Source organism: Pipistrellus kuhlii, unplaced genomic scaffold (assembly GCF_014108245.1).
Source record: "Pipistrellus kuhlii isolate mPipKuh1 unplaced genomic scaffold, mPipKuh1.p scaffold_m20_p_78, whole genome shotgun sequence".
In the NCBI taxonomy this organism is placed as follows: domain Eukaryota; kingdom Metazoa; phylum Chordata; class Mammalia; order Chiroptera; family Vespertilionidae; genus Pipistrellus; species Pipistrellus kuhlii.
The window spans coordinates 600,478-627,702 of record NW_023425582.1 but is presented as its reverse complement, the minus strand read 5'-3'; the positions used below and the strand labels follow the sequence as shown (position 1 = coordinate 627,702).

The 27,225-nt window shown below is 51.1% G+C and overlaps 1 protein-coding gene across 2 annotated transcripts in view; it reads right to left on the bottom strand.

Annotated features, from left to right (window-relative positions):
* CSMD1 (CUB and Sushi multiple domains 1) overlaps positions 1-27,225 on the bottom strand; it is a 605,853-nt gene that overhangs the window by 392,429 nt on the left and 186,199 nt on the right. For both annotated transcript variants that reach the window (XM_045576232.1, XM_045576234.1), the window contains exon 3: positions 21,368-21,480. In XM_045576232.1, the coding sequence (XP_045432188.1) occupies positions 21,368-21,480 (113 nt within the window). The remainder of the gene's footprint in view (positions 1-21,367; positions 21,481-27,225) is intronic.

The window sequence follows — 27,225 nt, the reverse complement described above, 5'->3', positions numbered from 1 at the left end:
GGTGTGTAGGGAGCAGAGCCGATGTGTGTGGATGACCTGCTGTTTTCTCACATTGCTGGCAGGACTGGAAGGATTGCTCATATAGGATCCAACCCTGTCCCTGCTGAGTCGGCTGAAGCAGTGACAGGCAGCCGGATCCCTTGGTCCTCGGTGGTCACATTTCTTCACTAACGCTGGTGGTTTCACTGTGAGTCCGGAACAGGTTGGGGATCTTGGCCAGTGACTCCCTGCCCAGGTAGGAAAACATGCATCAGATCCTCAATAGGTCACGTACAATGGCAATAAGGTTTTATTTAGGGGGAGGGGATGAGTGGGCAAGAGAACACAAGCAGAGATGAGGGTACAGGAAGAGAGAAAGGAGGGACCGGAGGGAAGGAGCATGGCGGGGAGTGGGGCATCTTCCCTGATTCTCCCAGAACAAACAGGACTTGGGCCTCGAGGGGCCACAGTCACATGAGGAACAGGACCAATGGTGTGACTCCCAGGGTCCCGGAGAGAAGGAGCGTTAACCACGCACATGGAACAAAGGCTTTCTGACTCCTTGGTGGCAGCAGACATCCCTCCCCAGGCATTTCACTTAGAAATACCAACAAGTTGTCATAGTAACATCTTTGTAGCTGCTCATGCACACCCTCCTGGCTCCTTGGTGGCTGTCAGATTCGCAAACAAACCCTCGCATTGTCACAATATGCTGATGTGTGTCGACGACGTTCCTCTTAGTCCACGTCCAGGCTGATCCAGGAGCCTGAGCACCGTGTGCATGTCGGCTGCCGTGTAGTTCAGCATGAGTCCTCCAGGCTCCGGGCAGAGCAGCCGCCAGGAAGCGTCATGGGAGAGACTCAGCACAGGTTGTTGTGCCAAGAACCACTTACTCTTGGGAGATGTTGCCATTGATTCATTCAAAATGCCTTGAGTAATGTCCAACCAGGACGCTGGGGGTTCCACCATGAAGGATCCATCATCATCCCCAGAGACCCTGGACTCCTTCCCCGTGGAACGTAGAGCTGAATCGAGGTCTTTCCTGGTCAGCTGGTGGCTGGAAGCAAACTCATGCAGAGTCTCCATTTCTGCTGGAAGCCAATTCCAGCATGTCATAATTATAAGAGTTTCATCAGAAGGTTAGGAAGCTTGGGGGCTCAACAAGGGCTGAGTCACATAGGTAATCACCTGTTGGAACAGCTGAAAAGGCACTTCCCCCAAGCCTGAATAGGAAGATATTTTTCTGCCAGACAGCTCAGAGCACCTTAATCTACATATTATTGCCTCCTGTTGGCCAAACACCTGAACAGCTGTAGGCTATTCCCCAATCTGACAATATTTCTGTGCCCTACCCTTTGAAGTGTAGTATCTCCACCTTAGGACAAATTGTGTTAATAAAAAGCAAGGGTTCTGTGACAAAGAGAACTAAAAAAAAATGAAGAACTTGGATCTTTTGCTCCTTTAGCTAAAGCTCCTCTGACCCCCAATGCCTTTCAAAATTATCTTTTGTCTCTGGACTCTTATTTAATCTAAGCACAGCCTTTATCCAGATTGCTGAACCCTTCATAATGCTGGGACAAGAACCCTGGCACATTTCCTCAGCCTTTTCCTAACTGAGGCAGCCCTACATGTCTTCCCAGCCCAGGGGAGGGTTTGTGTGGCGATACCCTTACAGCCCAGGCAGCCGGCCTCAAGGGTAAGTGGAACAACCTCCTATTTCATGGAGGAGAAATGGGGAGAGAGGACCACAGAGCCTTTGGGGCCAGGGTGTCCTTGGGCACTTTAACCAGAAAGGAGGCGTGAAGGAGAAGGAATGGGAGAGCCCTGGGAGAGAAGGTGGGAATAAAATCTCAGGGATAAACTCCAGCTACTTCAGTGCTTGCATGTGTTACCGGTGTCAGTCCTAAATCTGAGGGCCGTTACTCAATGTAATAACAGTTACTTACAAAAAAGAAAAACTACACACACACACACAGCCACTCGATTATCCCAGTCCCACTTGTGAAGTCTCCATGATTGGGCTTCTAACGAGACCACTGTGCTTGAGAGAAACTATTAAAAACACACAACCTACAATTCAAAGGAAAATGTGTGGAGATTTCTGGGCTCGGGAGGGTCTAATCTGTACTTAGAGGATTTATTTCAAGCTGATGGATTTCAAGATTGCCATAATCATCCTATTTCTCTGAAAATTATACATTCCACTCTAAAATCCACACTCGAAAGCTACGTAAAAAGGTGAAATTTGGGAGAGAAATGTGCGAGAATGCGGATGTCTCATTTCCAATAACCGTTGCCTAGGTGACGGGCCGTCTATGCTTTCCGAATCGGGAGGCAGGATCGTCTATATTTGGGACTGAAATCTGCAGCGAAGGCAAGTTCCCTGGCACCAGCGCCGGCAGGACCGTGTCCCCAGCATTTTTAGAGCATGTATGTCCCCTGGGCTGTGTCAGGCTGGAGTATGTCAGCCACCCAACCCCCCACTGGCCGAGCAACTTCTGCATGCAGCCTGCAGGTGGGCAGTCACCTCCCGTGGGGACCTGTTTGGTGCTGAGGGACCCAGTGATCCGGGAAAGCATGGACCACGGAGGCTCTCGGGAAGGTGCCAGGGTGACACCCTCTGTGGCCAAAGCATTGACTCAGCCCCACAAGGCAGGAGGGAGGTTCCTCAGAAAACTGCCATGAGAGCCGCCGTGTGCTCCCGCCAGCCTGCTTCTGAGGACTCCCCCCAAGAACACAGCAGCATTAACCCAAACATATATGAGCGCCCTGGGGCTCACCGCAGCGTCCTTCACCGTAGCCCAGTATGGGAGCAGCCCGCGGGCCCCTCAGCGGACCACCGACAGGGAAGGTGAGGTGTAAGGACACGCAATGGAAAGTTATTTGACAATGAAAAGGGAAAGGTCCCGAGTTGGGCCGGGGTCACACAGAACCCACTCCGGGCTCAGTGTAGTAAAAAAAGTGTTTGTTCAAGGCCCCGGGGTGCAGGTGGGCTGAGTACTGGCCACATAGTCTAAATGTAAAGGACAGAAAGGTGGATCTTATCCTCTGAGCTTCCAGTGCCCATAGCCAACATGTGACAACAGATATGCATGTGTGTGAACACACGTGTGCAATAACAACAGGGGGGTGATTTATCACGTTATTCAAGACGAAGGTATGAGGCATGTACCATATTTTTCGGACCATAAGACACACCGGACCATAAGACGCACCAGTTTTTAGAGAAGGGAAATGAAGAAAAAAAGATTCTGAAACAAATAGTGTCCTAAAATATTTTATGTGCATTAAAACCCAACATCACAGTCATAAACACATGTAATCAACCCTGTAAAGTAAACAGCAGCATTTAGAACCATTTTAGAGCCGGGCAAGCACACAGAGACCACACAGAGCCGGGCAAGTAAAAAAACTTTTTTTTTAAAGTATATGTGTAGGCTATATTTGGACCATAAGACGCAGGGACTTTTTCCCCCCACTTCTGGGGGGAAAAAAGGGCGTCTTATGGTCCGAAAAATACGGTATGTGTGCCGTTTTCACTCGTGTGTGTTCCCGAAACACTGTGCCTTGTCATGAGGGCTGAGGCCCTCCACGGGGCAGACAGGAAGCAGCATAACCAGCCAGCGGGATGTGGACGTGGACAGCAGGAAGCAAGGCCCAGTCCACCATCTGTGCACGATACTCCTCCGGAGAGACCGGCTGAGGCCTAACTCGGCTTTTGAAAGAAAACCCTTCACGTGGGATCCAGATGTCTCCCTCAGAGCCGGAGAACTCCCTGGGGGATGGTGCCAGCCCAGTGCAACCAGTGAAAGCAACTTAACGTTTACCCAGACTCAACCAGACGGGAGGAGAGCAGGTGCGAGACGGGAAACAAGGTGAAGGAAGCACACCCGCCTCCCAGCCTGCCTCCCAGCCTGCCCCGCAGGACCAGGCAGCAGAGGAGGCAGCGCCAGGACCACCTCAGCTGCTGGTCTGGTTTTCACGAAGAGCCCCGGGGAAATTCTCCGTTTCTGGCAGCTGGGACATCCACAAAGCACCGCTCACTGCCCTGAGAACACCAGTTTGCCTGCTAACCTGCTCCCGTAACGCCTTTATTAAAGCCTCCACGTTCTAGCTCCTTAGCGATGACAAATACGCAGGCACTGCGAGGTGAGAGGTCAGCGGCCTCCTGCCCGAGGGTGTTCTGGAAGCACTCCAGCTGGGAGCTTCGCTGCCGCCTCTCCTCGGCTGGGCTCTTTGCTTCCCCGTTTCTAAACGGAAAGGGCAGGACTTGGCTGCACGCAGAAGTCCGGGACAGAGCGGCCTGCGGAAGATGGAGGAGGGGCTCCAGGAATGTCCTCTTCTTTGATTACATTTTTAAAAAAATGATTTCAGAGACAAAGGGAGAGAGAGAATCACTGGTGGGCTGCCTCCTGCACACCCCCCACAGGGATCAAGCCCACAACCCGGGCATGTGCCCTGACCGGGAATCGAACTGTGACCTCCTGGTTCATAAGTTAATGCTCAACCATGGAGTCACGCTGGCTGGGCTTCATTCTCTTTTCCTATCACCCACCCACACTCCTCAAAAACCAAACAAAAACCAGTAGTGAAATAGAAGAAAAAGATGGTACAGAATGATGGACATTTCCTGAAGGAACCCTGGTTTGTAACCAACTTTTCTTTACTATTTCAATCCCCTCACTTGCTAGGGAGCCACTGGACGCACTCTGTTCTCACTGGAAACAAACACACAGGCCACGCCCCACACTGGGGATGGGACCCGCAGCCCGGGTCTGTGCCCTGACCGGGAATTGAACTCTGACCTCCTGGGTCATAGGTCGATGCTCAGCCCTGAGTTATGCCGGCTGGGATCTCCAGCTTTCCTGAGAGAGTTGGCACGGCCCCTCATCTGTGGTGAAGATGCACCGCAGGCTGATCAGACACAGCGATGCCATGAGCGGCCTCTCCCCACCTCCGATACCTGTTCCCGGGGACTGGGCCAGCAACGGCTGTGACTTGTTCCCACAGTGCTGTGGGCGTGGGATGCTGGGGTGCCAGGAAGAGTTTCCTGAGGCCCCAGGGACCCGGGGCTTCGGGGAGTTTTAATGTGAGGGATAGCGAAGGGGTTCCCTCCACGCCGTCTCCGTCCCTTTTGCCGTGGAAGCCGTCCATGCCTGTCACCATGGGAACTGTCCACGTTCATCACCATAGGAGGCATCCACGCCTATCACTGTAGAAGCCGTCTAGACCTGTCGCCATGGGAACCGTCCACGCCTGTCACCATGGGAATCGTCCACGCCTAACACTGCAGAAGCCGTCCACGCCTGTTGCCATGGGAACCGTCCACGCCTGTCACCATGGAAGTCGTCCACACCTGTCACTGTGGAAGCCGTCCACGCTCTTCACCATGGGAGCCGTCCACGCTATGTGCAGGAACAGGCTACAATAGAAATTGGGCCCAGAGCTTCTGCTCCGTGTGCAGTCCAGCCCAGCACGTCTGCTGGCTTCGCTGCTGCTCCAGGTGACAGGTGCAGTGCCGTGTGTGTGTGTGTGTGTGTGTGTGTGTGTGTGTATGTGTGTGTAGGAAGGAGGGGTGTTCCCCTCAGCCCTCGGCCTGTGGCTCTGAAGCAGGCGTCCTCAAACTTTTTAAAGTGGGGGCCAGATCACGGTCCCTCAGAGAGCTGGAGGGCCGGACTATATGAACTACTAATTCCTACTGTAACACCTCGGCTGCGCTCACTGCCCAAAAAACCTGGCGGGCCGGATCAGACTCCTCTGCGGGCCGCATGTGGCCCGCGGGCCATAGTTTGAAGACCCCTGCATCCGAAGGCACCTGGTAACCCGCAGGACTGGAGCGAGAGAGAGTGAGGGGACCGAGGCAGAGTGGCGGGCGCTATGTCTGGGGTGTGACCTGGGAGGGTTCTGCGTGCTCAGACGGGGTCCTCCCTCCAGGCCATGACCTGTACCGGCCTCGGGGACTGACCTCCTCCGGTTTTCCGGTTTCCCCGTGCTGCCTGGGTCCTCCTGGGGCTGCATCAGGGTCATCCCCTTCCCCACACAGCGCCGAGCCCAGGAGCACCCCAGCGTGAGGAGCCCCTGGGGGGCGGGGGGGCAGCGAGGAGCGGGAGGATAGAGTCCCAATCGCTCTGCTGTGACCAGGATTCTCCTGCGCCTGCACCGTCACGTGCTCTTCTCTCTCCGTGCCGATGTGGAGACACTGCACTTCCTCCTGCATCCTGAGCCCCAGGCCCTGGGGCCCTGTGCAGAGGTGGCTGAGGGCCTCGGCGGTCGGAGAGCGATGCTGAGAGTCAGTGAGAGATGAGCGAGTTCAGACACGCTCACCCACTGGGCTGCATGGAGGAGGGGGGGTGGCACTGCCCAGCCTGCTCAGGGGCTGCCTTCTGGGTGGCAGCAGGGGACCTGGGCAGAGCAGGCACCTGGAAGGGGGGCACTCAGCTGGAGAGTCACAGCGGGCAGGGCGCAGCGCCCTCCAATCCTGCTGTAGCCTGTGTGGCTCCTTTCCTTCTCTTCCCGTGAGGCCCCCAAAGGACCTTGACTCTGTTTTGGTCGGCCCCACGCAGCTCAGCGAGAGGCTAAGCATCTCCCGCCCACACACACGCCCGCCTGAGCGCCTTCAAATGGACCTGAAGGTCCCACCGGACTGACGGACTGACTGACGCAGGAGCCAGAGGTGTGCTCAGAGCCCAGTGCCTGCGGCAGCCTCGGGGCAGGCGGGAAGCTCGGGCCTGGATCCCATCACCTTGGCCGGGAGCCGGGTGAGATTACACCGAAGCTTCGGGAAACACAGAAGTACACTTCTGAGCTTGTAACAAGTCCATCCGACACGGACTCTGAGTCCTGATATTCTTCCGTGGCCCCAGTACCTCCACAGCTGCCAGGACACGGCCTGGAGATGGTACCCTACAGGAATGGTCCTGGCCCCCGAGGAGAGTGCCCATTGCAGTAATGCGTCACCCCGAACTGCTCCAGGGAATCCTCACAGACGCCTGTGGCTCTCGCCATGGGCCGTGCAGGTGAGAACAGAGCCAGAGCTTCCACAGCACTCCCCGCATGGTGGTCCCCGGTTCCGATCCTCCCTGCGCCCAGGACAGTGTACCCCGTACCCCATAAGCCTTTCTCTCCTAACGCGGCCCTGACCTGGAGACCCACCCGGGAATCCACCCCCGTGGAGGCCCCTGCACGAGCCACCAGTCACATCCACCCTGGAGTCTGTGCGATCCTCCTCGGCCTCCCACAGTCTGTGCTGGGAACAGACGTGCGAGATCCTGTGTTTGAATTCCCCGAGCCTCACAAATAACATTTGTAAATAGATTGCCTGTTCTGAAACAGCCACTGCCAGTAACCCCGACGAAGCCACAATCCGGTTGCTATAGATTACTCGGCGCTGATTAAAGTATTACATCGCCAATTAACACAGGGTGAATGCAACCAGGAGGAATTAGAGGCGTAATTTGTCTGCAAGTTGATCTACAACACAAGCTTAAACACAGGATGAGTTGGAGATGGTTCCTGGAAATTTATATTCTCTCTCTCTCTCTCTCTCTCTCTCTCTCTCTCTCTCTCTCTCTCTCTCTCTCTCTCTCCCCCTCCCTCCCTCCCTCCCTCCCTCCCTCCCTCCCTCCCCCCCTCTCTTTCTTTCTTTCTCTCTCTCTCTTTTTCTCTCTCTCCCTCTAATACCCATCAATACCCACAATGTAGCTCCTTATTTTAGCTTTACACGTGCCTTCAGTAAGTTTCAAATACCTTGGGTAAAAAAAAGCTAAGAAGAAACTTTGGGGATGGATGGGATGAGTGGATAGTAATAGAGGATCTCTCCCCCTGATATACATTCATTTCCAGCTCGAACCAGCACCGCCCAGCACAGACACACATCCTGAGTGCATCGTCACGGTAACATCCTGAGTGAGACATCACCCCAGGGCCATGGGGCCTGCGATCTGATCACTAAAGAGAGGTCACCCAGTTTGTGGAATTCTGCCCCCCAAAAGCACAATTCAGCCACGTCATGAGCAAAGCACAGTCAGACTCAAATGGAGAGACTGTTCAAAATACCAGTGACCTTCAAAGTCTTGCCGGGCTGAGGGAAACGGGAGTTTCCAAACCAGCCTGAGGGGAAGCCCTCCTGTGGAAAGGGGACTCCCGGAAGGCCCCGGGGCCGGGCACCAGGGTGTGCCCGCTCCGTCTGAACACGTTTAAATAATGCGTTTCCACTCCTGTCACCCAGGCTGTGGGTGCAGGCTATTCTACAGCGCAATAACGCTAAGGTTTGACACGGATTCTTTACAAAATGTACACTAAGTGGTTGTCGGCCTACATCCAGTAGCACACGTTTTCCCTCTGTGTTTTCCTAAATGATAATTCAAAGTATGTATGATTCCAAGCAAACTGCCAGGCCGGCCATGACCTACATAAGGAGAGACCTGCCTGCTCCGGGGCACCATGCCCTGACCGTCTTCCCGCTCGAGCTAGCTTCACAGCGGGCAGTTTGGCTACAGATACCGGCTGGGGCATACACGGAGTGCGTAGTAGGGTTTTCCAAGGATTTAACATGAAACACTGGTCACAATGACTAAGGATGACAGCCTGCATCCATTAACCTACCTCCCCAGCAGGCGGCTTGGAGGCAGCGGTACTGTCTCCCAGCCCGATGGACATGTTAATCACCCTACTGAGAGGACCGGGATGCCAAGGGGCCGAGACAGCAGGCTGTGAAAACAGACTTCAAAAGCCGCAGACATCTCTATACGGCCAGAATGATGGCTGCCAACTCCTATTCCCCTGTGTTCTCACTCCAAAGCCTGACACGGGGTTAGAACAAGTACAAAACACCACTCCCATTCGGCCATGTGGCTCAGTGGGTGAGCATCGGCCTATGAACCAGGAGGTCACGGTTCGATTCCCGGTCAGGGCACAGGTTCAGTCCCCAGTAGGGGGCACGCAGGAGGCAGCCGACCCATGATTCTCTCACTGATATTTCTCTTTCTCCTTCCCCCTCTCCCTTCCTCTCTGACATCAGTAAAAATATATTTTAAAAATATGATTCATGAGAAACGCCTGTGGGTGTTGCCTGGTCGATGGACTGTCTGGGACCTGGGACGAGAAGGTAGAGGCCCAGGGACCAAGTCCACTTCTCCCCACACCAAGGCCTGGGCACAGCGGGCTCCGGTGAGAACACCCTTCCTCTCAGGAACGAAGACCCGCCTCAGAGTGCTGGGTGCTGGGTGCTGGGCCCGCAGCCGGGGTGCAAAGAAAATAAGCCAGACACCACCTGCAGGAGGGAAATTTACCAACCAATGAAAGTTCTTCATCCCGCACGCACTCCCCGGGAGAAGTTTAGTGTCAGGATGTTTATCAAGCGCACAGATTGTTTAAGAAATAACTAGTATAAGTAGAAGTGTGCCACATCCCCCTGCAAGTCCTAGCTCTTCCCTTCTCCCCCACAAAACCATGGAGATGGAGTTACAGCTCTATTAACGCAGCGTGCAGAGGTCCTAAGTGTTTGTAACTTTAGTCATAAAGTTCATAATAGCACATGTATTATTCTGCCATGTTTTAATTATTTTTTAAATATTTCTTTTATTCATTTAAGAGAGGAAGGGAGAGGGAAAGATAGGAACATCGATGAAGAGAGAGAATCATTAATTGGCTGTCTCTTGCACACCCTCCATTAGGGATCAAGCCTGGGACCCAGGCATGTGCCCTTGGCTGGAATCGAATCTGGGACCCTTCAGTCTGAAGGCTGATGCTCTATCCACTGAGCCAAACTGGCTAGAGCCATATTTTAATTTCGTTTGAAATCTACTCAAAATGGAAAACTATGCAACAACTTTGTTGGAAAGTATAATGCACATATGAACATTATAGAATTTACTAGAGGCCTGGTGCATGAAATTTGTGCACTGGGTGGGGGTGTCCCTCAGCCTGGCCTGTGCCCTCTTGCAGTCCAGGACCCCTTGGGGGATGTCCACCTGCCGGCCTAGGCCTGTCCCCATGGAGATTGGGCACCCACGCTGGCAGTCAGACATCCCTCTCGCAGTCTGGGGCTCTCACAGTCGGGAACCCCTCTCTCCTTACTGCCCACCTGCAGCAGAAGCAGGGGAGGCTCCCACCACCTCTCGCCAGCCATGAACCCAGTTTCTGGCTGAGCGGCGCTCCCACTGTGGGAGCACACTGACCACCAGGGGCAGCTCCTGCAATGAATGTCTGCTCCCTGGTGGTCAGTGTGCATCCTAGCAACCAGTCGTTCCATTGTTCTGCCAGTTTGCATGTTAGGGTTTTATTATATAGGATACACCACCCTCGTGACAGACAGGGCTGTTTACAGCGTTTTACTGCTGCCATGTCCTGGGATGAGCCGTGCTGGCCGTGCCTTAGACATGCACAGATGGACATCTCTCTGGCTCATAAGCACGTGCTCACCTGTAACAGGAAGCACCGCTTTGCCGTTCACAGCTGTGGGGCTAATTCCCCCCCTCCCTCAGCCTTTGGGAGTTCCCTTTCCACACACTCTGCATCTGTTAGATATTCAATGCTTACCGATTTAATGTCAGTTACAAATGATCGCATTGCTTTTTCTAAAGTATAGTTGGTCTGCCACAGTGGCCGGCAAACGTGGGCTCGCAAGCCATATGTGACTCTTTGGTCCCTTTAGTGTGGCTCTCCCACAAAATACCACAGCCTGGGAGAGTCTATTTTAAAGAAGTGGGGAAAAAGTTTAAGTTTAAAAAAATGTGACTCTCCAAAGAAATGTCAATTGTTGTCCTGTTGATGTTTGGCTCTGTTGACTAATGGGTTTGCTGACCACTGTCCTAGGACAAAGGAACTAGGAGGAAATGACCAAATGGGACCACATCACAACAAACTTCTGCCCAGCAAGAGAAACCGTCAACAGAACGAGAAGGGAGCCCCCTCATGAGAAAGCTTATCCCCCGTGATACCCCTGACAGGTGGTGGATTTCAAAATAGATAAAGAACTCACACAGCTCAACAACAGGAAGACAATCCAATGAAAACACAGGCAGAGGACCTGGATAGACACTTCTCCAAAGAGAACCTACAGAAGGCCTAGAGAGCCCTGACTGGTTTGGCTCAGTGGATAGAGCTTTGGCCTGCAGACTGAAGGGTCCCGGGTTCAATTCCAGTCAAGGGCGCATGTACCTTGGTTGCAGGCACATCCCCAGGTGGGGGGCATGCAAGAGGCAGCTAATCAATATTTCTCTCCCATTGATGTTTCTTGCTCTCTGTTCCTCTCCCTTCCTCTCTGTGTCAATAATATATATATATATATATATATATATATATATATATATATATATATATGTCTTCTTTTTTTTTTTTTTTTAAGAAGGCCTAGAGACATCCAAGAAACTCAAATTAAAATGACAGTGAGGTACCACCTCACGCCTGTCAAAATGGCTATCATCAACAAATCAACAAATGACAAGTGCTGGTGAGGATGCTGAAAAAAAGGAGCCCTCATGCACTGCTGGTGGGAATGCAGACTGATGTGGAGAATAGTATGGAGTTTTCTCCAAAAACTGAAAATGGAACTGCCATTTGACCCAGTGCTCCCACTTCTAGGAATACATCCTAAAGATTCTAAAACATCCATCAGAAAGAATGTATGCACCCCAATGTTCACAGAAGCACTATTCATAATAGTCCAGATCTGGAAACAGCCTGAGTGCTCATCATTTTTTTTATTCGCAATAAACCAGACAAAATATATCACTTACCCTAAAATTATGCTAGGAATTGTGTCAATATAAAATGAGGAAATAGATATTAACATATTTTCACATTAATCACTCAATTCCACTATAAAAATGCAAATGTTTTAGAATACATCATAAAGAGATGAATGGGAAAATCTTTACCGGGGACATGTGTCTGGAAATTACATGTAATCATACAAAATTTATAACCGCCAATGAATGTCAGAATGCTTCTGTCTAATTAAAAAGTTTTCTTTCACGATTATTGTCACAGAACTTACCAGGCGACCGAGAAACAACAGGCGCCCCCAGAGCTACAGGACAAACCACTCATTTTCAGATGTGCTGGCCCCGGGACTCAGGGAGCCTGTGTCTACAGCCTGAGCCCCAATCTGGAGGGAGCTTTCTCTTCATCCCTTTGGGTTCTTTGTCGCCCAAATAAGGATCAGACTTTGGACCTTTCTCGGGCTTTGCAAGAAGCCCCATGTTGGGATGGAGGCCGTGAGACCACACCTAAAGGCCTGGCCTGGAGCTGATAACCCATCTGGGGGTTGTGTATGGATCCTGGGTTAGGCCTCTGTAATGTGGGAGTGTTTAGGTAATAGGTCTTGCAGGACCACATAATTAAGGAAGGGCAGTGACTAGACTCTAGGTTAAGGTGACCAGATTTTAACGTTGGTAAAACAGGACACCATTGACCGGAGGTGGGGGTGGGGGAAGGGTTGGGGGTGGGGGTTCTTGATTAAAAATTTGGTCTACATGGAACAACAAAAATTTTCATAGAATGCAAAAATAATATTGTAATGTATTTTTTTTTAGATTTCAATGTAAGTACAATTTACAAATATAATAAATAAAAAATTATGTATAGTATTATTTTATTCTTTGGCATATTTCTCATTTGAGTGAATTGTTTTTAGTAGATTGCTTTAGTCGTTGTTTAAAAGGTCATGAAATTTTTCACAAGAATTTGTTAAATTATATTTCACACATAAAATGGCTTTCAAAGTCTCAACATTTAATTGTGAGTTTTCTGATGTCCACACTTTGTTTACCATTTAGAAAAAACACGTTCAGTCGCAGCATTAGTTCCTGGAAGGGACAGCTTGTATTCCACAATTCTAACAACTGATCCACAATGCGAACTTTGATAAGAATTCTTGATAATCAGTTCTCAACAATTATTTGTTATTATTAAAGTTTAACTTATAAAATTAACAAAAATAATATAAAACTCATATCCTGGCTAAATAGCCACATGGCTGCCATTATATTCCCTTCCTGTTCTCCCGCCGTTCCCTAGCTTGTCTTGCCTTCTTTCCAAAAATCGGGACTTTTTTAAAGCCTCGCGGGATACAGGACAAATTGTTAAAAAAAGAAAAAGAAAAAAGGGACTGTCTTGCCAAAAGCGGGGCTTCTGGTCACTTTAGGCTAACAGGACTGTGTCTTAGGGACACTGACTAACTTGGTACAGAGCCAGGTCTCCTGCTGGTCTCCCCCCCAAAATGTCCTATTTCCCTCACCAAGCCCCTCCCCCTTGACCTTCAAGCTGATGATTTAGAACACATCATAAAGAGATGAATGGAAAAACCTTTACCAGGGACATGCGTCTACAAATTACATGCAACCATACAACATTTATAACCACCAATTAATGTCAGAATGCTCCTAATTAAAAACGTGTTCTTTCACGATTACAGTGGCACTGAGGGCTTGAACGGCTACTCTTTTCAGGTTACTCCCGGAGCACCCCGTTGTGTGCCCCCCCCCCCCCCATCCTCCTCAGGGGAGGTTGGAGGGCGTGTCCCGGAAGCACTGCAGAAGAGATGCCTCCTGAGATGGGAGGACTCTCCTTCCTACAGCCTTCAGTCTGAGCACACACAGGGATGGAAACTGGATGGGGGCCCTGACCAGGGTACGGCAGGGGTCCAGGCCTCTCGCCATGCCCACGTGTGCGAGGAGTGGGAGGGGGAGGAATCAGCATGTGGCTCTGTTAGAGGCCGCTCTGCCCTGGGACAGGCGAGGGCACGGGCTCAGCACAGCACTGTGCTGCCTGCGAGGCGCACCAGTGTAACCTGTACACATAGATGTATCATGAGGGTGGGGAACTGGCCTCCCGTGGCTGAGCGTGTGCATACGGAGCCCCTGCCCAGCCGGCTGCTGGCTGCTTTGTTCACAGTGACGCCCGTCCCCCTGCCTGCGGTTCCATGTGTCCTTCCAATCCGGGTCCCAGACCAGGCTGTGGAGGTGAGGTGGGCCACACTGGGCTCTCCAGGCCTCAGAACCACGGCCTCGCCCCCGTGCACACAGGTAATGTATTGTTCTCCAGCCCAGTCCAGTCCAGAGCCCATGCCGGCAGCCAAGGCTCTGGTGCTGGAACGGAGGGCCGTCTGCTCTGCGGTCACTCATGTACCCTCAGCAAGGACAGTGACACTGAGAGCAGGAGGGAGGCCATGAAAATCAATCACTCCGTCTCCTCATTTTTGCTTATAAAAGTTCTCTTTGGATAATAACCGTTCCCCCCCCCCCTCCCAAACATTACCTGAGAATATTACGGAATGCATATGCATAGAAGCCTGGGATAATCTGTCTATGACACAGGCCATTATTGAGAAAAGAAATCAATGAGCAGTTAGAAAGAACCCCTTGGGGATGAGCAGGTAGGAAGTATACAACGTGAAACCTGGCCAAGAGGAGATGCATTGTGGGATGCAGCCACGGCTCCCGGCTGGGGGCTGACCGCGGGGCAGGCAGAGCCAGTTCTCCTCATTCTGACTTGGACCCTGAGGCCTCTTCCCTGGAGCCACCTGCCTGCGTCCCGCTGCGGGGCTGCCGCGTCCTGAGGGGGGCGCTAGGGGACACACCGCTCCCGGGTTCTCAGCTGCGGGGCTGGTGCCTGCTCCAGGCATTAGAAACGAGAGACGTTCCATCACTTGGTTTTACATTCCAGCTTCTAAGAAGAGCCAGAGATCCTTCAAGCTCATTGATTTCCGCATCATCTTTAGAAACATCTCCTTAGGATGTTCATTATCGGACATTTCCAATGCTCATGGCAGCCATTAGACAAAGGAACGCGAAGCAGTCCTCCTCCTAATCGTGCAATCCCCCCCCGAAGTGCTGCAGACGAACCATTCCCGTCTCCCCACCTCTTCTGAGCACGTGCACGTGTGTGTGCAGACACCTACATGGGTACACACAGAGGTGTCTCTAGCTGTGTACACAAGCATCACATTTAAACGTATGTTTATTGCAATGGGGTCAGCCTACATGTCTTCACATTCATGTACCATGGACATCACGGTTGTTCCAAACCCGTGGTCGGCAAACCGCGGCTCACGAGCCGCCTGCGGCTCTCCAGCCCCTTGAGTGTGGCTCTTCCACAAAACACCACGGCCTGGGCGAGTCTGTGTTGAAGACGTGGTGTTAGGAGAAGTTTAAGTCCCTGCCCTGCCTTTCTGCACGGGCCACCCCCTCCCTCCTGCCAGGCGTGTCCCCCAGGGCCCACGCTGTAATGCAGGCTGGGTTTGGATAATCGATTCCGGGAAGAGAGAAATCAGGGCTGACATTCTAAATAGAGCCTTGAGCTTGAAGGGTAATAATCTGGCTGCTCTTTTAAATCCAGATTCACGGGTGTCAGAGCAAGGGAAATGCTGCCTGAGGGATGTGCCCGAGGGAAACCTCAATATATCCAGGGAAGAAGTGCCCAGGAGGAAGCCCCGCCCAGCACTGGGACAGGCCCTGCCCACCCAGCTCATCACTCAGGGAGACCTGGGAGGGAAGGCAGCCAGGGAGCTGCCAGCCAGGTGCCCCCCTGAAATGAATGTGTATAACTGAGCCGAGTCAGTGGGGGATTCCCAGGTTAACATTGACCCATTCCTGCCATTGGCACCACCTTCACTCCACATGCTCACCGCCTTCCCCGCTGTCCTTCCCCTGCCCTGCAGGTCCACACCTCTCCTCTCCCCCACCACCAGCACTGGACCCGGCAGGCGCTCAGCGATGCTCAGTGATGAACGAGAGGAAGAATGAAGGACCAGATCTGTGAGCTCACTTACATAACCATGTATACCCAGGTGTGTGCACAAGTGTAACATGTAATGATCTGTGTGTATGCACATGTACACATATGCATGCAGTCATGTGTGTATTGGCATATCTGTGTGTACACAAATAAGCAAGCATATGAAACGATATGTAGTGACTGGTAAAAATGACAATTTCTGACAAAAGACAAGTATGGGTTTAATTGCTGCTTTCAGTACTTATTAGCAGGTTATTAGCTACTAGAGGCCTGGTGCACAAAACTCATGCAGAATAGGCCTTCCTTCCCTTGGCTGCTGGCACTACCTTCGCTCTGGCCAGAGCGACCTATCTGCCTTCCCGCACTGCTCAGAGGCCCTGAGCTGCTGGGGTGGTGCGGAATGCCTGTGCCGTTACCATGACAATGACACAAGCATCCCACCCTGCCCCCAGCCTCTTGGCACCTGCATATGCAAATTAATCCATCATCTTTGTTGGGTTAATTTGCATACTCACTCTTTATTGGCTGGTGGGCCTTACAAAGGTATGGTCAATTGGCATGTTACTCTTTTATTAGTGTAGATGAGCTTTGGGCAATTTAAATTGCTGAGGTCACTCCCTCACATTCTCTAACTGATAATATTAGGTAATTTTACTTCACTCATAGATACCATCTGAGGATTTAATAACAAAATGTATAGGAGTTTATACCATTCTAGGCACATCACCTACCTCTCATCTATCTATCTTTCATCTACCTGTCTCTCTTCTTTCTTCAGTCATTACCTATGTACCTACCTATCATCCATCTATCTATCTATCTATCTATCATTTACATATCTGCCTTTCTTTGTTCTTATCACCCACAGGGATACATATACCTCAGTAAACGGAACACATGTAGTGATTGATAGCAGGAATAATTTTAGATAAAAATACACTTGAGAGAGAAAACTTTTAGAAGAGCATCTTCTGACCCAGGGAGTCTCCCAGGCCATCTTCACGGGCCATGGTCCTCCTCACGCTGGTGAATGTTGTGCAGCAAGCACGCGTTTCTGACACAGCACAGTAATGCCAGCCCCCCTCAGTGGGTCTCCTGTACTCTGCTCATAAAGACATCTTCCTGCTCCAGATGCCCACAGGTTTCATTCATGACACTGGAGGCCAATAAACTCAGAGATGGCACTGGGGGAAGCTAAGAACAATGTTGAGGGTGTGGAATTAGTACTTTTTATTCAAAATATTTGACTGTCTACCTTTGTGGTTAAATGTTTCCATTCCTAAACACTGTGTCTGAGTCTGCCGGCCCAGTTAAAGGAAATTTAAGGAGACTAGATTCCGTTGTTTCTTATCAGCTTTGGCTTAAACATGAATCCACTTTAGCCTTCCTCCCGCCTTGCCGAAGGCTGATTGCAGAAGCGAGCCTTTATGTCCAAACACGCATGTGATTTCCATCCCCGTGCCTCATAGAGGCTGCCGTTCCCCACACGCCTCTGCTGGCTGCTGGGCGGAGAGCCAGCCCCCTGCAGCCCGCCCTGCGCTGCCAGCAGGTGCTCTGAGGAAAACGCCTCATCTCCCTCACGGAGCAGAGTTTCCTATCCAGATAGAAGCTGATTTCACACAGACACTGCCTCCTGCCAGAGACTGGAAACATCCAGCCAGTGTCACAGCCAACGGGGCTCACCTGAGAAATTCTAAAACATTAGCCTACATGGTGAGACACAAAACCTGTGACCTCAACTTTTAGACGATAACCCAAGGTCAATGCCTAAAAATCGCCAAAAAGCTTAGGAAACATTTGAAAGGATATTCAGGACAGAAACATAGCTTTTCCAAATATCCATGCTAACTCAAGGAACGGCCCTGAGAGGTAAAGCAGACCTCGGACCCAGGGCCGTGGATTGGGAGCTGGGGTCTCCACCACCGGTGCCCGGGCCCCTAACATTCAGTTCGCGGGCCGCTGGTGAGCAAGCTGCGAAGGAAACGGAGCGATCCCCTTGCAGACATGGAGGACGGGAGGGAGCTGAGCCTCAGGTGTCTCAGCACCATCTCTAGATTCATGGTCAACGATGGCCATGCCTTGTCATGTATGTTCCTATGACAGTATTTCTCATGTATTGGTGTGTCATGTCTGTTTTCTGACCCACATTTTTTTTTATATCATAAACTTGATAAACAATTTTTTTTATTTTTATTTTTTTAGTATTTGAGACCTTAATGAAGAAAGGTCAACAAACAGTTATCTATATATATAAAAGTCTAAGTGACCATTAGGATGGTTAACCGAACAACCAGTCAACCAGTCACTATGATGCACACTGACCACCAGGGGGCAGACACTCAATGCAGGAGCTGTCCCCTGGTGATCAGTGTACTCCCACAGCCAACCTCCCACAGTTCCTCCCCCCAGCCAGCCAGCTCTGATCACAGGCCAGGCCGAGGGACCCCACACGTATACAAATTCATGCACCAGGCCTCTAGTAGAGAAATAAGTACCACTTATGTACACAGACAAACACAAGATCTGTGAGAGTGCACCATTGCATTGCAAAGTAGGTGCAATCCCAATATTTTCTGCTATAAATTCACCAAGAAAACGTATGTGAATCCTTTGTTTTAGCATAAAAGATAATGTTTAACAATGAAACTAGCATATAAACTACTACAAACACCTTATTATGTTCTTAACTTCAATTTCATTATTCCATATTTATGTGTTAAAATACGTTGATTTTAGCAGCAATCTACAAACTTACTATCACCCAGAAGGGCTCCATATTTAATAAGTTAGTGTGAAATTTATAAATATTCCTATTTGATTATCAGGGTTAAATTCAATGACTGAACATATTAATTAGACTATTTCAATGTATCATTTCCATATTCGTTATATATTGTAGATTAATAGCTCCATGTATAGGTAATAATTCATGTAAATATTAACTATTCCATAGCACTGCCAGAAATCTAAAAAGTTTGTGCCCAGATTAAGTTTCTTACCAAGGGTATATTGTTCATGCAGATTTAAGTTTGAAAGATTTTTCTCTAATCCAAGAGAATAAATTTAAATGAAAAATTAAATCTCAATCTGATAATATTAAATGCATTTTAATTTTTAATTGGAAGAAAATAATATTAGATTAAGGAGTAGAGTGGATGATATTTGTAAATGCTGATTTAGTTGTTTTAGTAAATTAAATTTATCTTGACTGTCTTGAATAAGACAGCGACATGTCCTTGTATTACTTGGCTGATATTAACCATGTGAGGCTGATATTAACCATGTGAGGGCAATCCCATCCCAGTACAACCTAACGGGACAGAAGGAAATCTGAAGCATCAAAAGGACTCAGTGTGTCGGTCCCAAAAACATTTTAACTTTTTTCCTGCCAGTTATCATTGTCTCTGCTTTACATTTTGTTTAGATGGTATATTTTGTACACACTGTTCATAATACTATCTCACTTTTTATAGTGACATTGATGTGGTATTGTATTTAAATTCACTGCGGGAGCTGATTTGCATATCCATAGCTGGTGCTTATGCTGGAGGCTGGCTCTCTTCTGGATAAATTCTCTCCTCTCTATTCTTCTGTTTAGAGGATCATTAGGGTTTTCTCCAGAGAGGACACACTCGTTTTCTCGGGAGGCCCTTAAGCTAATTGAGCAATACGTTTAAAACACTGATATTAATACTCCCTGCAATTTAGGTTTTGCTGACAAAGCACCTTCTGATTAGCTTTTCTCTTTCAAAACAGAGTTTGCAGTCACTTGTAAAGAGACTATATTCTTTTCATGCCCCTATCTCATGCAAATTTTACAATAATAGCTTTTCCAAATATCCACGCTTTAAAAACACTACCTTTCACTTAAGGCCCTGTTCCCTTTTCAAGTCATTTTTCTAGTATTTTTTTAAAGAAACTCATAAAGGTGTTTCCAGCAGAGACAATCCCCAATGGCTTTCCGCCTCACCACCATGACACCCCATAATTCCAGCAGCAGCAGCTCAGGAAGGCTCAGGAGACTGCGCACTGGCCATCCCTCCTCTCCAGCGTGGCCACAGTGTTTAGATCAGGAACCCAGCCAAGCACTGCATCCTGGGTCAGCTCTGCCAGGAGGGGAGGGGCATTGCCCCTTCTCAGTGAATACCACAGGCTGATCACACAGGCCAGGCTTCCGGTACCCACAGGCCTCAGAACCCCTTCCTTGTAAAGAGAGATGGTGAGAAGTCAGGCTGCCTCAGGAGGGGTGGATGCAGTGAACTTGAAGAGCAGAGCAGCTGCCCATCTACAGGAGCCGGTTCCTCTGAATGAGACGGCATCCCTAACAGGCCCTGGTCTACCTACGGATGGTCCGTCCTCCAGGCCAAGGGTGCCAGGGGAGGCATCAGCATCGAGGCCGGAGGACACGGAAGTCAGAACCCTGGGCCACCCTAAGGGTTCTGCCACATAAAACTTTAACGGAAAGGGTGAATGGTTTGTTTAAACACGCGTGAAGAGGGCATTCCACCCCTGTGTTCTCTGGGAATCGTGTGGCAGCTGAGTTTCTGGCAGAGCGTGTGCTGATTTTATTTCCCGCGAAGGATGCCTTGTGCTGAGTGCACCCGTTCCCACAGGAACACGGAGTCGTGCCTGAGCCCAGGGGACATCCGGGGCCAAAGGTGTGCGTGCCAGCCAGGGACTGGCCTCACCCTCCCACCGCCATTGTTCATCCACTCACGCGGGAGCGTATGTATCTCAAACAACAGCCTGTGACTCAGGAAAGAAACGGCACGACTTCTTTCTGAAAGCAGCGGGCACGGCCCATGCTGGCGCTCACGCACACAGGGTCCCGGGTCCGGCTTCTGGCGGAGCGCTGTGCCACCTGAGGCATTCCCCCGGCACGGCCTCTTTGCTCCGAGAGAGTCAAACCAATTTCACGCACCCAAAGGCCCAAGACCCAAATCCGAACACAAACAAAACAAACCCCGAGGCCTGCCGATGGCCAGACCGTAAAACACATGTGTCAAACACAAGGCCCGCGGGCCAAATCCGTCCCGCCAGGCCTTGCAATGCGGCCCGCACCACGCTGTTATCACTGCACTCCGCTGCATTTCCATCACAATGACAGTTTATGACTGTTCAGTAAACCATTCGGCCCGCGATTTAGGCTGGATTTTAGATTTTGGCCCCTTCTCTGATTGAGTTCGACACCCCTACCGTAAAACCACAACCACCGTCTCCGTGAACAGTTTCAACTTTGAAAACAAACACTCGCTCGAAAGAACTCCCTCTATGCAGGCACCACCAGTGTTCTGGTGCAGCAACCTTTTCAGGAGAACTCCGCTGTAGTGAGAATACATTCTCCGCGCCATAGGGACTCTGTCCCTTAGAACTCAGACTTCTCCAGACTTCCCCACATCACCAGAAAAACCACTTTTCCCATCAAAAAAAGAGTTCTAGCAATAACGGAAAATTATACACACAACTCTTTTCTTAAAAATTATTGGCAGTTATAGCAAAGGGTATATTCTCCAATCTGCAATGGGTTGCTCCCGATTCAGACAAGTAAGCCGCTGAGATTGACATTCACACTGAAACCTGTAACCGAGCATGGCCGGCGTGAGCCGTGGGCCCCGCCCCGGGGGCACCGTGCGTGGACGGGGTGTCCTACCTTCATACAGGGCCCGGAAGCCCTGGGCGCTCACGGCGAAGTCGGTGGTGAACCACAGCGTGAGGATGGAGCCAGAGCTCACGATGGAGGAGGGCAGCTGGAACCCCGACAGCCTGCAATCAGAGAAACACAGGGAGCGGTTACCAGTGGGAACATGCCGCCGAGGCTGGTTAACAAGCACAGCCAACTGCTCCATCCGCAGCGGTGTGTGCATCTGAGACCCGGTGGACAGTCCCAGGGCCTGTGCGGGAGACATCGCTGGGGAACTGAGCACCTCCGGTCACCGAGCTTGTCCACTTGAACCCCCTTTGAGAATGTTCTTTTCTTGAAGAGGTCATACCCTAAGGCAGGTGTCGGCAACCTGTGGCTCCAGAGCCACATGCAGCTCTTTGGAAGCTTTACCGCGGCTCCGACAACTTGCAAGCCCGTGTGAATACGAAGGTAACGTCTTACAGCCCTGATGTGCTGACACTGTGCACTGAGGTTCAGGAGCAAAAATCCCATTAACCAGGTAAATTAAATATTTTAATTAGCTATTAATTTGCAAAAATATATTTTAAATTGTTAAGTGAAAAAGTCCTTATTTTCTTCAGATTGACAGCTAACTGCACGATCCAGTATATAGCATCAAGGTAAGAAACAATATATGCAGTGTTATATTTGTTTTAAATGTCGCAATGGTTTTGCAGCTCCCAGGTTTTTTTTTTTTTTCCTTCGGAAACTGGTCCAAGTCGTTCTTTATGTCTTAAAGGTTGCAGACCCCTGCCCTAAGGTGACCAGAAGGCCCACCCGCCTGGACTGCCCCGATTTTTAACAATTGCCCCGTGTCTCGCGGTGTTTTAAAGAAGTCCCGATTTTTGGCTGAAACCGGTTTGGCTCAGTGGATAGAGCGTCAGCTTGGGGACTGAAGAGTTCCGGATTCGATTCTGGTGAAGGGCATGTACCTTGGTTGTGGGCACATTCCCAGTAGGCGATGTGCAAGAGGAAGCTGATTGATGACTCTCTCTCATCGATGCTTCTCTCCATCTCTCTCCCTTCCTCTCTGTACAAAACCAATAAAATAAAATAAAAAGTAAAAGTAAAAAAATCCCAATTTTTGGAAAGAAAATCGGGACTTTTTTAAAATGCCTTGGGGCGTGAGAAAAATTGTTAAAAATCGGGACTGTCCCACCAAAAGCGGGACGTCTGGTCACCTTACCATACCTAAGCCAGCGACATAAAGAAAACACCGGGACTGAAGACTCCATGGGCTCCTCGAGGGAGCACCATGAAACCAGCGGCCCCTGCGCCTGCCTCTGAGTGTGCTGCCCTCTCCTGGGCTAGGAGACGGGCTGTCTTCTCGGACAGGCCATGTGCGTGTTCGGACTCTCTTCTGGGAAGCCATCACAGCTTCTCTCCAAAAGGGAACCTGCCAGTCACGCAGCCATAACCAGTCACCACGACCTTGAGCAGGGATCAAAGCCATCGCTGTTAAGTGTTTGGATTTCCTGACACATCATTTTTTAAAAAAATATATTTTATTGATTTTTTTACAGAGAGGAAGAGAGAGGGATAGAGAGTTAGAAACATCAGTGACAGAATCATCCATCAGCTGCCTCTTGCACACCTCCTACTGGGGATGTGCCCGCAACCAAGGTACATGCCCTTGACCGGAATCGAACCTGGGACCTTTCAGTCCACAGGCCGATGCTCTATCCACTGAGCCACACCGGTTTAGGCCTGACATATCTTTTGAATTGCAAGGCATGTCTCTCACGTGTCACTCGGTGTGGATCTACTTCCAAATGTTCCCAAGGGTGAGGTCAGTGCTCAGATTGCGAGAGCACGTGTCGTGACATCATCATCCTTTTATGCGTTACCAGCCTTGTGAAAGGTCAAAGAGACGCTTTACACGTGTATCGTCTCCAACGTTTGCTCATCAAGCGCTGGGCACAGACCTGTGGGTTCCTGTGGTCTGAACCGGGACCTCCGATGCTAGAGGTCAGCCAGGGCCCCAGCCCCACAGGGGAAGTCCCCGCTGTGCCATCCAAGGCACTGAACCTGACTGCAGTCTCCGCAGCCTGCAGCCTCCAGACGAGAACGGATGGAGAGGAACATGAGGGACACTCGCCCTCACTAGCCAGCCCCTGGCTGAGCCACCCAGGCAGCAGAGAGAGCGTCTCCGGGGAAACACAGGCAAGACCTCCCAGGTGGACTCGGTAGGCAGGGCTGGGAGAAAGACGAAGAGCACCAAAGGACACCAGAAAAGAGGAAATAATCCAAGCTCCCTTCTCCAGAATGCGGAAAAGGAAGGATGGAATCAGCCTGAAGCACACAGAAGGCGAGAAAGGAAGCACCAATGCAGAATCAATCAAAACGGAAAGCAGAGAGTCAATAGAGAAAAGCAGTTTTAAAAACCTACAAGTCTTTTGACAATATTGATAAAATCAACAAACATTTTGCAAGACCGACAAAATAAGGAGGGGGCGGGAGGAGATACACATTTCTGACATTAGGAATCAGATAGCAAATATTACTAGATAACACCAAAGACAAAAAAAAACAATCACAACAAGAGTCTGCTACAAAGACTACCCACGTACATTTGTACCTTTGTCAACTTAGCTAAATGGGGCCACTTGCTTAGTAAACAGACCACACGGCATATCCTCTCTGAAGGAGAAAACCTGAGCTACTTGCAGCCATTACACTACCCCAACAGACTCTCCAGGCGCAGGAGGGTGCCTAGAAGCCTACTGCCAAGGACTGAAGGGTCACCTTCCCCCAAAGCTCATATGATGAACCCCCACTGTGGTGGCGCTGAACTTCTAGGCACCAGGGAGAAAGCTCGGAGGGCATTTATGACCAAGAAAGATAAAATAAGGGCCTAGGTGTAACAAAGCACGGGCAAAACCATACTTGGAAGTGGTAAATGCCGGCCAGTGTGGGCCAGTGGCTGGGCATCAGTCTAGGAACCGAGAAGTGTCGGTTCCATTCCCAGTCAGGGCCCAGGCCCGGGTTGTGGGCTCCATCCCTAACAGGGGCATGCAGGAGGCAGCAGACCCATTTTTTCTCACATTAGGGAAATGTTTTCTCTCTCCCTCTCCCTTTCTCTCTGAAATGAATAAAAACATATGTTTTTTTAAAATGACAAATGTTGAAGAAAGAAACCAGTCAGTGACCAAGCAGGGAGAGAGACAGTGTCTATCGGAGATGGGCCAGGATTTTCTCGGCGGGGGAACAGACCCCCCTCAGGGGCTCGAACCTGGGGCCCCAATGAGGTGCTCTCATCCTCCTCCTCGGTCCCAAAGGACCTCGGGGAGCTGGGTGTGAGGATCCAATGTTTATAGCCGTTTCTCCACCAGAAGGATGCGGAGTCTGTAAAAATGGCCGGCGGCTCCCTCCCTGCTCCTGACGGATGAGGGGCTGGAGGCTGTGGGTCACCTCCCCCACGCTCCTCCCCAAGGCCCTGGGACCTCTGAGTGGCCCCCCACTGTCCGGGAACAGCTGGTGTGGGTGGACGCAGACCCCGCAGACCAGGGGGCTGCTCTGGCTTCTCTGAGCTGCTGGAAGGAAGCGGCTTCTCCACAGCCGCGGGGAGTGTGCAGAGCACCTCCTTCCAGCTTCCATCGCCACTCTCCCTGCCCGCCTGGCCGCGGCTGCCTCTCTCTGCGGCCACTCGCTCTCGGCGATACCTAACCCGGGTGCCAGCCACGTGGGGTTATGAAAACAAGGAAGGAGAAAAGACGGCGTCCACGCCCCATTTCTCTCCTCCCAGCCCTCCACCCCCCTACTGCCTCCTGGAGCACCCAACTGCCTCTTCCCTCCCTGGGACCGGGCAATGAGCCCTTTAGAGGGTGAGGGATGTATTTAAACACCGAGTGACTGGAACAGGAATCCAGTCACAGATGCTCATATGTCCTTTACCATCTGTTTTCTGCCCCAAATTTCCCTAAAACCGAAGCTGGCCTGTGCACTGGGCGGGAGGAGGCTGCTTACCCTGGGCTGAGCCTCCTACCCTCCCCGCCTGAACTCACTGAGGAAAACGGCCCATGGCATCCCATCCAGAGCCTCAGGGCGGCACCCACGCCCTGCTGCGTCCTGGACAAGGAGGAAGAGGATGCTTAACAGGCCAGGGGGCTGGAGAGCCGGGAGGAGAACTCCATTTCCTCTCGGGAAAGGGCCACGGCTGCTGCGTCCACACGCCTCTCTGTCCGCCTCTCTCTGGAGGAGCCCTGCTGTCCTCGGAGCCCCGTCTTCTGTGTGTCCTGTTGGAGGAAGTGGTCCCCTCTCAGCCCAGAGTGTGCGCCTATGGGCAGGCCCCTGAGAGGTGAGTGGTTCCCAGGGGAGCAGAGGGGCTGTGGGACGCCCCCACATTCTCAGACGCCCTCATCCGGTAGAAACAGGAGCTCTGGAACTGAGCAAGTCTTCTCACAGCAAAGGACTCGGATGCACTGCACTGGGGACCCCACTGGGCGGCGCCGCTCCCCTGGACCTCAGGTCCCCGCTCCCAGGCAGCTACCGGGATTTTTTTTTTTTTTGGGGGGGTGGGGGCGGCGGAAGGAGAGCATCAGAGACCAGTGACCATCAGCCCAGCAGGCAGCAGCCTCGGGCGCACACATCCACACGCACAGCAGCCTCCGGCCCACATGGTCCACACACACAGCAGCCTCAGGCCCACACGCTTTACACACAGCAGCCTCCGGCCCACATGGTCCACACACACGGTCCACACACACAGCAGCCTGCGGCCCACACGCTTTACACACAGCAGTCTCAGGCCCACACCCTTTACACACAGCAGCCTCCGGCCCACACGATCCACATGCACAGCAGCCTCTGGCCCACACGCTTTACACACAGCAGCCTCAGGCCCACACGCTTTACACGCACAGCAGCCTCGAGCCCACGCGTCCACACACTCAGCAGCCTCGGGCCCACGTGGTCCACACGCACAGCAGCCTCGGGCCCATGTGGTCCACACGCACAGCAGCCTCGGGCCCACGCATCCACATGCAGGAGTGAGGCAGGCTCCAGGGGACGGCGCTGCTAGCTTCCTTACGCTGAGCCTCCATCACCCACAGGGCTCGTGATTTCAAAATGTCAACTCTCTTTCAAACGACGGTTTAGTTAAAATGTCAAGTGTATATTTTAAGTAAATTAGGGGGGAAAAAATCACCGAATTCAGTCTTATTCCAGTGAGCTCATTGCCTGAAAGGAAACCTCTGTAAAGCCAGACGCTGCCAAACGCATGTTCCTGGCAATACTAACAGCCCCGCCTCGCCTGTCCGGGCAACCCAGTGCCCACGGTGAGCGGAGGGAGGCTGGCCAAGGCCTCCAAGTCAGCAGTGGTCTGCGGGGCCCAGTGCTTACCAATGAGATCAGTGTCCTGAGAGGACCTTCCGTCAGCTCGGCGGGTGGGATGTGCCGAGGCTACCCAGGGAGACCCTCGGAGACCTGCAGGAGACCGAACGCCCAGGCCCGTCCCAGGCCCAGTGCCTGAAGTGGTTCCCGGGCCGTGGGCTAAGTGTGGGGCTTACTGCCTTACCAACGACAATTTGCTTGTAGCTTTACTGCCATTTTAAAGTCCGTTGTCTCTCTAACCACCTTAGCTGAGCCTGAATTTTTTCTCATATTATTTACAATAAATATACATTTTTATTGAGCACCGACCTATGCACCAGGAGGTCACGGTTTGATTCCCGGTCAGGGCACAGGCCTGGGTTGCAGGCTCCACCCCCAGTGTGGGACATGCAAGAGGCAGATATCTATGATTGTCTTTCATCATGAATGTTTCTCTCTCTCTCAAGTCAATAAAATATATGAATATATATAATTTATGAAAAGGCCGTGGATCCAGTGCGTGGGACTGTGTGTCG